Below are 13,038 nucleotides of genomic sequence, written 5' to 3'. Positions count from 1 at the left end.
GTCTGGAAGTTACCGGAGGATGTACCCAGTGTGCTCACAGTGCTCAACACCATGGCGGAGCCAGAGCGTAATACAGAACACCAAGGACAATCAAGGCTTGTTTGCTGCCGCTACTTAACTAGCAGCAACCAAGTCTTGATTGTCCGTGCTGTTTTGTCTGGAAGTTTTAGTTGAAGTTTATTTTTTTAACTTAAAAATAATATGTTATTGCAAAGACGTTTCTATCATTTCGAACAACACACATGATTACTGTAAAAGCCATTATTCTAACGAGGCTCATATATAACGATTTCCCAAAATTGACTGGTTTACGTGTACCAAAGGTAACGATTCTCACTCATTCTGAACGCTAAATTCGACAGTATATGTATCGATTTCTGTATAACGATTTATATTTTAACTACAGATTTCTCCTCGTTAACTCGTTAGAGTTAGCACTTCGTTGTATACACGGCTTTTACAGTACCTAAAAGCATAGCGAGGGCTCTGGGCTTCCAAGCCCTCTCGTTTATTTTTCAACCTCTGCTAGTAGTCTCTGGTAGTAGGTTCCAGAAACCGACGGTGGTGACAATTTCAAAAAAGTGTATTTTGGTATTGCACTCTGCTGCCGGAGTTGCTGAACAACTCGATTTTATAATCCTATTTTTAGACCAAGACTGCGGTAGACCGTCATTTTAGACAACATTGCCAGAGTACTGAAAATGTTGTTTAGAACTACGATACGTTTGGAAAAGTATCATAAAATTTGCTATTGTTCTTGATGTGTACCAGTCTCAAGTACAGTAGTGATCAATACGGTAACCAGTGCAATTTGCCTAACCATGCAACGGCATTGTTGCGTATACCATGTATCAAACGTATTCTGCTTTTGATGGTCCTATCTGCAGGTCTGGCTCTCATTCAATCATTTCAGGGCACAGATTACTAAAACCTCTGGCCCGTGTTGGATCTGTTGGCGCCATGCATATGAGGAAAATGTCCAAGAATGTTAGCCTTGAAAGGAGTAAGTTGCTGAGTGAAACGCTATGCATAATCCCTGTACAATACAGGATTTCTTCTCAAATTCCTGACTTTTCACTCAGCCCTTAAAATACCCCAAAGTTCACTTCATCACGACAATATTTGCCATCTAGGAGAAAGAAGTTGTATGGATCTATATTTGCAATTAGAGGCCACATGTCTCGTCCTGCTCTTTTCTCTCCGAAACTCAACACTTGCAAGCCAGACAAGAAAGAAAGAAAAAAATCATCAGTCCCACCACCGGGACTCGAGCCAGAGACCTTGCTATTCACGAGCAATCCTCTAACCAACTGAGCTACAGTATGACTCTTATCCACAGTGATGGCAAATCTATCCTTCTTCGATCAATTTTAAATATATGGCTTGCATCACGAATTAAAGAGGGTAATTAAAGACATCATATATAATTATGAAATAGAGAACGAGTAAAAGACCGAGGTGAAGCCGAGGTCTTTCACGAGGTCTATATTTCACGCATTCACCTATTATGAGGGCAATACTAGATTTATCACGACATAAAGTAAAAAAAATAGTAAATTATCGTGTCCGCTCCCGAAGGGAACTCACGACATAGCCTACTTAAACTGTTTTAGCTTTGTTCATTGGAAGAAAGGAATACTAATGTAATTGTAAATTTATACAAAAGAGAAAGATCAAGGAACTACAAGTTACGCTCTACTGTCCACTAACACCACCAGTTACTAAACAATCAGCTCATGCGATAACATTGCACGACACTGACCGACGGTACTGACGTTCTACAACTAACTGGCTAACAGCTCTAGCACATCTTGGATGCGCACTCCAACAGCCTTCCAACTTGGAAGGTTCTAAGTTATAGAAATATCATAAGGAGGGGAAGGTGAGCGCAACCAAGATAAGCATTCATTTTATTGATCTTTGCATCTCTTCAGCCACACAAGTTGTGTGGAATGTTGCTTTGCGTTCTGGAATCGTGGTTTGACCGTATTGTCCAATGGTCTTGCCAGTATCGTCATCGACATGCATGAACATCCGCGAACGTCCTTCACAGCTGAGACTTTCAGCTCGTGCTTATCTTGGTTGCGCTCACCTTCCCCTCCTTATGTTATTTCTATAACTTAGAACCTTCCAAGTTGGAAGGCTGTTGGAGTGCGCATCCAAGATGTGCTAGAGCTGTTGGCCAGTTAGTTGTAGAACGTCAGTACCGTCAGTCAGTGTGGTGCAATGTTATCGCATGAGCTGATTGTTTAGTAACTGGTGGTGTTAATGGACAGTATAGCGTAACTTGTAGTTCCTTGGTCTTTCTCTTTTGTATAAATTAAACCTTGGCTCTCCATCTGAAAGAAAGGGTTTGCTCCCCACACCGGAGCTCGCGCTATTCCGCCGACTTTACTTCACACTTGACCCTTTCTTACAAATTATCGCCGAAGTCGCAACCACTACTCTCCATCTGAGTCCATAATTGTAAATTGTATGCACATATGCTGTTTACATTGGACATTACTTCTCTGTAAACAGAAGTTTTCAGTTGTCAATTTTACTCTGTTCTCCAAGTTTGTTGACTGAGAATCTGACAGTTTGGGTTCAAGTCCAACCATTTGGCTTCAGATTTATTTTTTCAGTTCTGATTTTTTCTAATTTGAGGAAAAGGCTCTAAGTCCTCGGGCTAAGTGCTCAATACTAGTATAAGCCGTGAATTATGCTGATATTTGACAGCTTAGAGAGCACAAGTTTCTGTGGTGGTTAATAATAAGAGAGTGAAAAAGAGCGATATACCTCGCTGGGGTCAAACATATACCCCACTCACTTCACACGGGTCACTCCAAGAGTAAATAAGGGATCTTCTCAGTGTTGATCTCACTCTACTAGTATTTGGGACCGTACATGGGATATATGGATGATACGATTCGTACTCTGGGTATACCGTGTCCCTCTCATTTCCCTCGTGCTAATGCACTCATGAAAATATGTATAGAATGAAGTTCAATGAACACCGATGCCGTAGTGTTTTTGGGAATAATTTTATTAAAGCACTCCTATAAAACTGAGGCATAGCCTATCTTTCTATGGACAGTGTTTATGTATACAATAAATGAGGAGGCCGAGGGTTTATGACCAATAAAAACTATTATAAAAACCGAGGTCCCCCGAGGTTTTTATAATTAGTTTTTATTGGTCATAAACCCAAGGCCGGAGCATTTATTGTATTTAGAATCAACCAGTAAAAACTCCTACTCAATCTCCAACAACAAAATTAGCGGACAGCTGTTATTTGTGTTGCTATGACAACCCGTGTGCTGGACGAGTATTTGTTGTCATTGGTTCAATTTCTTTTAGTCTTCATAATCATAGGCTATCAGATCATTTTCCTTATTCGGTCTATTTATAACCAGTATCTATAATGAGAGTGTGGTCTGTCTCCATGGTTACCGGTGTTCATTTCATAATTATTATTATAGCCACTGCTCCTTGTTAGACCTTATCTGGAAGGCCCATTCTTGCATATTCCAACAGCAGCCAAGGGAGCTAGCTCTCTTGGTTATGCGGATTGGGTCCGATCCTAAAAAGCTGTTTTTATGAACTGTTTTTATGAACTGTTTTTATGAACTGTTTTTATTGGATAGGATATGATTATGTTCAATAAACGAGGTGTGTGTCAATGGGAGATTGACTTGGAGTTTTTACGAGTTGATTCTAAATTCCCATAAACAATATACATGTACATGTACACCCAGAAAAGTGGTGGACATCATGTCACTGCATTGTAAATTTAAAAAATGGGACGATGGGAGACTGGCCCCAAACATCATGATTTTCGACATCACTAATAAAAGAATTCTTCATCCAGCGCATACGCCAAGAGTGAATAGCAACTGAAGAGAGCGGTTGTCAGTTGACACACCCCCTTTTATAAACACAATACAGAGGTCATGGAGTTGATTGTTCCAACTAGGAACACATGCTTCTTGCCGAACTTGACACTTGACTGACTCACGACCGCCATCCGGAGCACACCAGGAGCACGCCGTACCTTCCACTCGGCAGACATGGAAGAAAGCACCACTCCCTGCTCAATACACAGTGTTTTCGAAAGTTCACCCCTCATCAGCTGAGCTTAAGTAGGCTGAGGAAGATTGTGCCTGAAAAGCACCACTTATATACAGCTTTCCAGGCCAAACCATAACCAGGGATACAAACTTACAGAGACACTTTGTTTCCAGCACGACAAACACCTCGTGAAGCCCCAGGTAGCAGCGACATACTGATTCGGAGTCTGCGCTGGTTGCACGATGATTGAATTGTTTCATCTTGCAGTGCGAGCGGAACCGAAATAATTATGACTGTTTTCACGCTGCGTGGATCTATGGGGACGCGCACCGCAAGTACGAGCCTGGCCAGCTTCAGGCAGCGTGTTCCGCGTGCCTCCGTGTTCCAGCCGCGATCTCCACTTCGTTACGGTGTCGAGCAAGAAGGCGTTAGTTTTTTTCATTTCACTCGTGAGTTCCTGTCGGTAATGAGTTGTACTTATTAGCTCAGACTACTCTGTTAGAGGAACGCCAACTAACTTGCCTCTGTATATTGGTTCATCGAATGCTCCTGGGTTGTGTTCCTGAACATATAAAGCCTTATAACTGGTTTGTCTCGGGCCGCTCAACCAGAAACAAAGTGTCTCTTCCCAAGGCCATATCAACCCAATTCACAAGATCGCCATTCTTCCAGGGCTACTGTGCGTGGCTACAACTTCCCGACTCAGTGAAGACTTCTGCATCATTGAAAGAATTGAAAGTAAACCTGAGGGCCTGCTGATGACTGCGTGCACCATAATGAAAAACCAATCAATATAGCTTTTCGGCTGTTTCCTTTTCATGTATATAGTCTTCTCCTTCTTTTACCATGGTTGGCTATCACCCACATCTTATCGTTTTGGCTGCCATCGGAAGCCAAAAGATGTTGAATAAATAAATAAAATAAATCACCTCTAGTAGAAAGGAAAAGGACATATGGAAACGAGTTAAGAGTAACTCTCCACCACTGTAACTAGATACTAAATACAGTCAGTTATTATTGGCTCAATACCCGAGTTTCAACTCTAGTATTTACTTATACTCGGGTGGAGAGGCAAGGATTAATTGATAAGAAGAAAACGGATTAATTGATAAGAAGAAAAACGGATTAATTGATAAGAAGAAAAACGGATTAATTGATAAGAAGAAAAACGGATTAATTGATAAGAAGGAAAACGGATTAATTGATAAGAAGAAAACGGATAATTGATAAGAAGAAAAACGGATTAATTGAGAAGAAGAAAAAAGGATTAATTGATAAGAAGAAAACGGATTAATTGATAAGAAGAAAAACGGATTAATTACGGAGCATCAGCAAATCGAATTTTCGATTTGATTATTCGAATGGCAAAAAGAAAATCAGAGAGAAAATTCGAATGAAAAAGAGGTTCAGCATGTAGCGCAGTCCAGTATTTTCGAATCGAGTTTTTTTTAGCTTGAGCAGTTGAGGACTGGGATTTTGGGATGTGCAATGAACGGAGTTGCTGTTGTTTCTCATTGCCTTTGGGGATGACGCGAAGCGGCGGATGCTTCATCCGATTCAGGCTATTGGCGATAGGATCTCTCTTGGAGACCCCTTGAAAAGGCGGATCTCGGCCGAGCTCCTCCGCTATCCCTTGCATATCAGGAGATTTGCGGACGAATAGGTGAGGGTGGGCCCTACACTGCCTCAGCAGAATGAGATCCATGGTAAGGTCGACCCTCAAATATTTGGCACACTTTGAGTTGCCCTCTCCCTGCGGGGAACTCACGATAGACGCAGATGCCGAGACAACGCCAGCAGGGCTACTGCAGTACTGGGAGCAGGAGGCATACCGGGGCTGGTAGTTGGTGACAAAGCCATGATTCCAGGATACTTGAAATGAAACAAAATGCACACTTGATAAAACGTTTCACAGTTCGAGAGAGAGGAAAGCGTCAAGATTGACAAGAAGTCCTGACTAGTACTTTAGTAAGAACTAGTAGCTACATGCGCAAGAATGAGTACTCGTAGTGCGCCGTGTACTAGAGCACGCGCGGAGCATTCGAAAAGTATTCGAAAAGTATTTTCTGTTTGCGGGCATTTTTCAGTCGAACAAAGCCCTAGTTTCGACTGATTGAGTGCTTTTCGTGACGATTCTCGAATTTCATTCGAATATTCGATTTGCTGATGCTCCGTATTGATAAGAAGAAAAACGGATTAATTGAGAAGATTAAAAACCGGATTAATTGATAAGAAGAAAACGGATTAATTGATAAGAAGAAAAATGGATTAATTGAGAAGAAGAAAAACGGATTAATTGATAAGAAGAAAACGGATTAATTGAGAAGAAGAAAAACGGAGTAATTGATAAGAAGAAAACGGATTAATTGATAAGAAGAAAAACGGATTAATTGATAAGAAGAAAAACTTATTAATTAATAAGAAGAAAACGGATTAATTGATAAGAAGAAAAACGGATTAATTGATAAGAAGAAAAACGGATTGATTGATAAGAAGAAAAACGGATTAGTTGATAAGAAGAAAACGGATTGATTGATAAGAAGAAAAACGGATTAATTGATAAGAAGAAAAAAGGACAAAAGAGCTACAAGTTACGCTATAAGTATCCACTTTCACCAGTTACTTTACAATCAGCTGAGTTAGGTGTGGAACGTCAGTCAGCTAGCTCAATTAGGTGCAGTTAGGTGGAATGTTATGGCATGAGCTGATTCTAAAGTAACTGGTGGTGTTAGTGGACAATTATACAGTGACTGGTAGCCCTTTGGTCCTTTTTTCTTATATTATTTGGTTTTGTTGAATCTTGTCATCTTTCTCATACACCGTGTTAGGGCAATGCACATCTGTTTAAGTACTGCCTAAACTGATTTGCAGGCTGTTGTATCAACGTTCTACATGTATGGGCGGTGAGTTCCACTTGCTGGGGAGGAGAATCGTTTTTCCAGGATTGAGGCCCAGGGCGATATTGTCCACTTTTACACGTCTAGTTGACTTCAACGTGGGTCGTTACTCCGAAGCAAGGGTAGATGAAACGTCGTAAGGCCAACTTGTCTTGTACGAGATAAGACCTTCAAGAGGAGCCAACATTACAGTGGTTTGCCTTTAGTTACCATGAACATGCTGTATTAATATTAAGGTTCCGCAAACTGCGCTTTGCTCAAAACAGACCGAGCGGCATGTTCAAATTCACTCCCAGTACGCTGGCACTTGATGTGGGAAACTCCCAGAAACTCGCACTGTGCTTATGCTTTGTTTTATCAAATGTGTGCTATGCAGGAAGTACAGTGGCATCCATAATGGAGTATGGAACTGATCCCGAACTTCACGACAAGCACGGCAGCCATCGAGTGATGGCAGCCCTGGGAAGCACTGCAGTGCTTCCAAAGCTTTACCACAAATCTGATGATGTCCACAATGATTATGAGGACGAAGAAGATCAGAGTGGTAAAGTGGTATGGAAGAAGAATGATACTCCAGTGGAGAATCTGAATGATGCCCGTCTGGCTGTTCTCTCCAATGGTAAGTTCTCAGGGACGAGTTGATTTATTGGGACAGCAAAGTTGCATGGGTTTGTTCCACGTGGTGTGTTCATGTATATGTTCCTCTTCAATACTACACATTAAGGGAAAGTACGGTGAAAAATGAAACTTTCAGGGTTCGTAGAGTTTGGCTCGCTGAGTCGAGTGGCCTTTGTCTAAGGAGGGTACGGTCAATGGTTTGTCAGACGTGCCCAATGGAACTTGTGGGATTGCGAGCGCACAGTTTACCTGATCCAGGTGATGATGCCAAATCCAGGTGGTGATGCCAAATCCAGGTGATGATGTCAACTCCAGGTGATGATGCCAAATCCAGTTGATGATGTCACACCATGCACCCTAGTAGCTACATCATCATCTAGTTGTGTACAAAATGAGCAATGTCAGGGCTCACTACGCCAGTACAAAGCGTCAATAACGATCATTTGGATTTGACCAATCGGCGCACGGCAAAACGGGCTGTTTCTTGCAATTGTGGGGTGCTTGGCTGTGTTCGTTGGTTTTAGACATTACGCCATTGTGGATTCGTGTTCAGAACGTGTGTCTTTGGAGGGTTACCGTCTCGAATTTGTCGATTTGGCCTTCGCTTGGCTGAGATCGGATGGTGAAATCGCTGAAACTCGAAGACGTGCGAACAAGTGAATGAAGACAAAATATAATAATCAGGGGAAGTCCGGTGAAAAATTTAAATTTCAGGGTCGGTAGAGTTTTGGGCGCTGAGTCGAATGGTGTTGGTCCCACGTGTCTCTGACAAAGCATTCTCGAGATATTTCCGTTTGAAAAACTGAGTTTCGGGGGCTGCGTCATGACGTCATGCGGCCGCGCCACACCCTCCGCAACGTCATAGCGTGCAGGTAGGTCAAAAGGAGTGCGTGAAAGCAATAGTGTCAGTGCTATTTCAAATGATTTGGCGTCTGATATTAGGTGGTGCAAGCGAACCCGAAGACCTAACTCCTTGTGAGAGTGAGGATGCAGCCATGGCTGACCTTCATGAGTTTGGTCTGGGGCTGAGAACCTCGGTATTCAGCTGAAGAAATGGCGGCACGGGCCGGTCAAAAGTGAGCGCTACTGAGTTTCCGACTGATGAAGAAGCAGCAGCTATTGCAGACGAGGCTGATACAATTATCAGATCGCTGGAGAGCAGGGTCGCCAAAATGGAGAAGAGTGATGCGAGTACTCTAAATGTTGTTCCATACCCATTCGCTTAGACTCCAGTAGCCTGGCACATGGTGATGTTTTGGTGCGAACTTGGCATTCGGACTACTCAATTGGAGAACAGTGCAGCCTCTTTGAACCACGGGCACGGCTCTTCGCTCGCAATGCTATGGAATCTGAAAGTTCTAGGTCCGGGAGCTGTTCGCTGTTTTGTCACTTGTCATGGTTGTGCTCTCATCGCTGTAGCATAAAATCATGAGGCGGGACTGGAGCGGAAAACTAAAATTTTCTTTCTCAAAGCACAACCACCGGCACCGGCAAGGAGAAACGCTCATTCTCTGACTACATGAACTGATACGAGTGTAATACATGACAAGTCTGTGTGTTGACTAGTTTTCTGAGTCTTGTGACTTGAGTCTTGTTGTAGCTACCCCAGCACGGCAGTGCGGGAGTAGTTCCGTGTGTGATGAGTTTGTTGACTGCACTACAGCTAGCGCATTGCTGTAGAGGCGTAGAGGCCGGGCATTACATCCTGACGGAAAAAGTCCAATTCGGATACGGCTAAAATACGGTATAACCTCGAGGTTTACCGAGCCGAAAATCACAGGGTACGTAGTGTTTGTAACACTGAATCGAATGTTCTTGGTCCGAAGAAGCTGCGACAAATGGTTTCCCAATCGAACGCGCTCCGAATATGGCCATTTTGTACACAACTAGATGGTGTGGCTACCTGGCTGCACGCGGTGACGTCATCACCTGGATCTGGGTGATGTGCGCTCAAATTCGCGCATGTTCGATTGGGCGTATCTGACGAACCATAGGCTGCAGCCTCCTCGGACAAAGACCATTCGACTCAGCGACCCGAAGTCTACGGACTGTGAAATTTAAATTTTTCACCGGACTTCCCCTTTAAGCTAAGGACTCAGGCCAGTCAGGGATCATACCAGTCACTTGTAATCATGGTCATGACTAAGGAATTCATTTGTGGCCAGGAAACTCCACACTCGCAGGGTGAAAGCTGCGAGGCCAAACAGAAAAGATTGTGTCGAATTGCTATCAGGAAACGTTTAGTTCTACTGACAACATTGGTTAGCTAGGTGCAGCAAATTCTTGTAGATGCCAAGACTCCAGTTCACCGGTACCGCACGGACGTATCTTGGACGACACGCACCAGAGGATTGAGAAAAATGACCAAGATGGCTTGGGGAAAGGAAGTCTTCTCCGTGTGTCTTTCCCGGCATCAAACAACAAGATTCGCTTCTGCACTGGCCCTTTCCTGTACATCCTAGACTAGGGAGTCGTAAAATACCGGTATTTTACGACTCGACTGTATATCGTTGTACATCGATCAGCATGAACTCAGGTGCGTAGGCGCTATGACTGCACAAACTCTGGCCTAGCGGCAGTCGCCATTTTTTCAAAATGGTGGTTGACGCTTTTTGTTTTTTGCATGGTCATGGTGGGCCCTGAATGTTCGGAACGCGTTTGATTGGAGAACCGTTTGTAACGCGTTTGATTGGAGAACCGTTTGTAACGCGTTTGATTGAAGAACTGTTTGTAGTAGCTTTTTCGGCGACAAAAACCATTCGATTCAGGTTTTGAAACAACATTCATACACTGAGGTTTATAGTTGGTTTTGAGTTGGACTTTTAGGTGCTCTTGCTGCATGCGTACATTGTTGCATGCAGTCAAGAGACCTATGCCACGGAATAGTGCAAGACTTCTCCCGCACTGTCATGCATGCAAAGTGAGTGGTGAGGTACAAGTCGTAAGACGCATACTTTTCATGTAAATGTCTACTGTGCTTGCTAGACAACCCCGGGGGTCTCAACTGTTTTCTCTTAGAACGAGTATTATCTGCCATCCGGACTGGCATGCACGCATTTCAGGCATCACCTGATTATGTATAGTTGTCTACTAATGAGGGGGGTTGTCTTGTAACCGGTGACGTACTACCAATGGTAGAACTGTACTACCAATAGGGACCTTTCGCACCACGCGTACGGATACGACACGAATGCTGGTTTGTCAACTGGGTTCGAGGATTCGTGAGAGTCGCCGCGGAGAGCTCGTTTTCACGAATGAAAGCCTCTTCATTCGTGGCACGCTCCGAATCCGTCAGGTACACATTTTTTTGCAAGGTACACATGTTTTGCCAGGTACTGTAAAACGACAAACTTTCGCGGCGGCTAAATTTAGCGTTTTAGCAAACTGGACCAGTTAGCGGCGATTAATTTTAGCGATTTTTACCTTCCACCGAAAATTAATTTTATTTTACGAAGCCTCGAAGTGCTGGGCGCAGAGTGCATGAAGAATGAGAGAAGAAACCAAAGAATAAAAGAAGGAATCAAGGAATGTAAGAAGGAATCAAGGCATCAAAAAGAACCATAAGGTAAGTACCAGTACTGGGAGAAAGGATGGCACGTTCGAAGAGGGATCATCGGAAGACTTTCTCTTCGAACTGCTGAGCCACTGCGATACTCATCGCGATAAAATTCAGAAGACTTCTTCGAGCAGTACAACACTAAAATCTACGCAACAGCAAGCTGGCCAAACGCTCCAAGCAGTTCAACAACACTCTCCACAACACTGAGACATTCTCCAGTCGATCGTTTTATTCTCTTCTGGTTCAAGTTGCCGTACTCCAACGACAACTAATGTTTGTTACTTGTTGGTACGTAACCCGTCGTTGCAACAGCTGCGCTCTTTGGTTGGACATAGCCGGCCGTGCAAGCATCGATCAGCGCTGTGAATGTACAGTCAGTCAGTGCAGTGAGTGATGCATGCGCATGTACGAGTCGTACTGTACGAGGTGGTTTGGCTTTTTTTAACATGGTTGTAAAATGACGTGTTTTCAGTCACTTCTAGACAAGCTACGTCCAAATGAATTGTTGCAAGTGGAAGTGCTATCCTTCATGCCCGTTGTGTCCAAAAATGGGAATGATCCCACTTTGGAAAGTGTCTTGAATCATGTCCTACTTTCACAGTATTCTCAGGATTCAAATAATTGGTGTGTCATTTTTTAACAAGTTTGTAAAATGGCATCACAAACTGGAATATTCGGTCATCAATGTTCTGAAGTTGATAGATATCACTTCAAGGATTACTAGTGGATGAAAATTAATCTGTCAACAGAGGAGTGAACTGCATTGTATGTTGCGAAAGCCGTGTTTTTGTATTTGTAACTAGTGGCTGTGTTATACGGTGGAATTGGATAGATAGCATAGCATCGCAGCGATGTTTTCGTTCTCACAGAGTGCATTCCGTGACCTACTGTTCTTCATTACTGTCTCTAGTGATGGCAAGACGGCCTGACGTCGTCCAAAGGCCCTGCGGAAGCAATTCACTGTCCTCCTCGTCCATTCAGGGGCTCATTTTACACATTTTACACAAAATGGCAAAGCACCCACCACTAGTTATACCTACGTGGCAGGGAGAATTAAATTGTATGCACCAAATTTTCTGGTCAATGTTGATCAACGATAAACTGGCTCCCATTTGCCACAGTACACATTTTTTCCCTTGATTCCATGATCCATGCACGTGTGCTCGAACACACCCGTACGCCAAGGTACCGGCCTTATTCGTAGTTGCCATGCACATTTGCATTACGACTTGCGAAACCTGAGTTCTGTTTTCAACGAAACTATTACGAGACGAATCAAACTTTCGTTTCGCATTCGATTCGTAGCAAATGCGAAAGGTCCCTAATGGTAGAACTGTACTACCAATGGTAGAACTGTACTACCAATGGTAGAACTGAACTACCAAGGGTAGAACTGTACTACCAAGGGTAGAACTGTACTACCAATGGTAGAACTGAACTACCAATCGGTAGAACTGTACTACCAATGGTAGAACTGTACTACCAATGGTAGAACTGTACTACCAATGGTAGAACTGTACTACCAATGGTAGAACTGTACTACCAATGGTAGAACTGTACTACCAATGGTAGAACTGTACTACCAATGGTAGAACTGTACTACCAAGGGTAGAACTGTACTACCAATGGTAGAACTGTACTACCAATGGTAGAACTGTACTACCAATAGTAGAACTGTACTACCAATGGTAGAACTGTACTACCAATGGTAGAACTGTACTACCAATGGTAGAACTGTACTACCCATGGTAGAACTGAACTACCAATAGGGACCTTTCGCATTTGCTACGAAACGAATGCGAAACGAAAGTTTGATTCGGCTCGTAATCGTTTCGTTGAAAACAGATTTCAGGTTTCGCAAGTCGTCATGCAAATGCGCATGGCAACTACGAATACGGCCGCGGGCGCCGGTAG

At 43.2% G+C, this 13,038-nt stretch overlaps 1 protein-coding gene across 1 annotated transcript in view; it reads left to right on the top strand.

The window, feature by feature from the left end:
- LOC135828304 (protein sidekick-1-like) overlaps positions 1 to 13,038 on the top strand; it is a 260,914-nt gene that overhangs the window by 200,234 nt on the left and 47,642 nt on the right. Inside the window, exons 25-26 of the mRNA XM_065340752.1 lie at positions 888 to 1,003; positions 7,324 to 7,566. Coding sequence (XP_065196824.1) covers positions 888 to 1,003; positions 7,324 to 7,566 — 359 coding nt within the window. The remainder of the gene's footprint in view (positions 1 to 887; positions 1,004 to 7,323; positions 7,567 to 13,038) is intronic.

This window comes from Sycon ciliatum, chromosome 12 (genome assembly GCF_964019385.1).
Source record: "Sycon ciliatum chromosome 12, ocSycCili1.1, whole genome shotgun sequence".
In the NCBI taxonomy this organism is placed as follows: domain Eukaryota; kingdom Metazoa; phylum Porifera; class Calcarea; order Leucosolenida; family Sycettidae; genus Sycon; species Sycon ciliatum.
The sequence above is the reverse complement of the archived record's forward strand: the minus strand, read 5'-3'. Positions and strand labels throughout refer to the sequence as shown.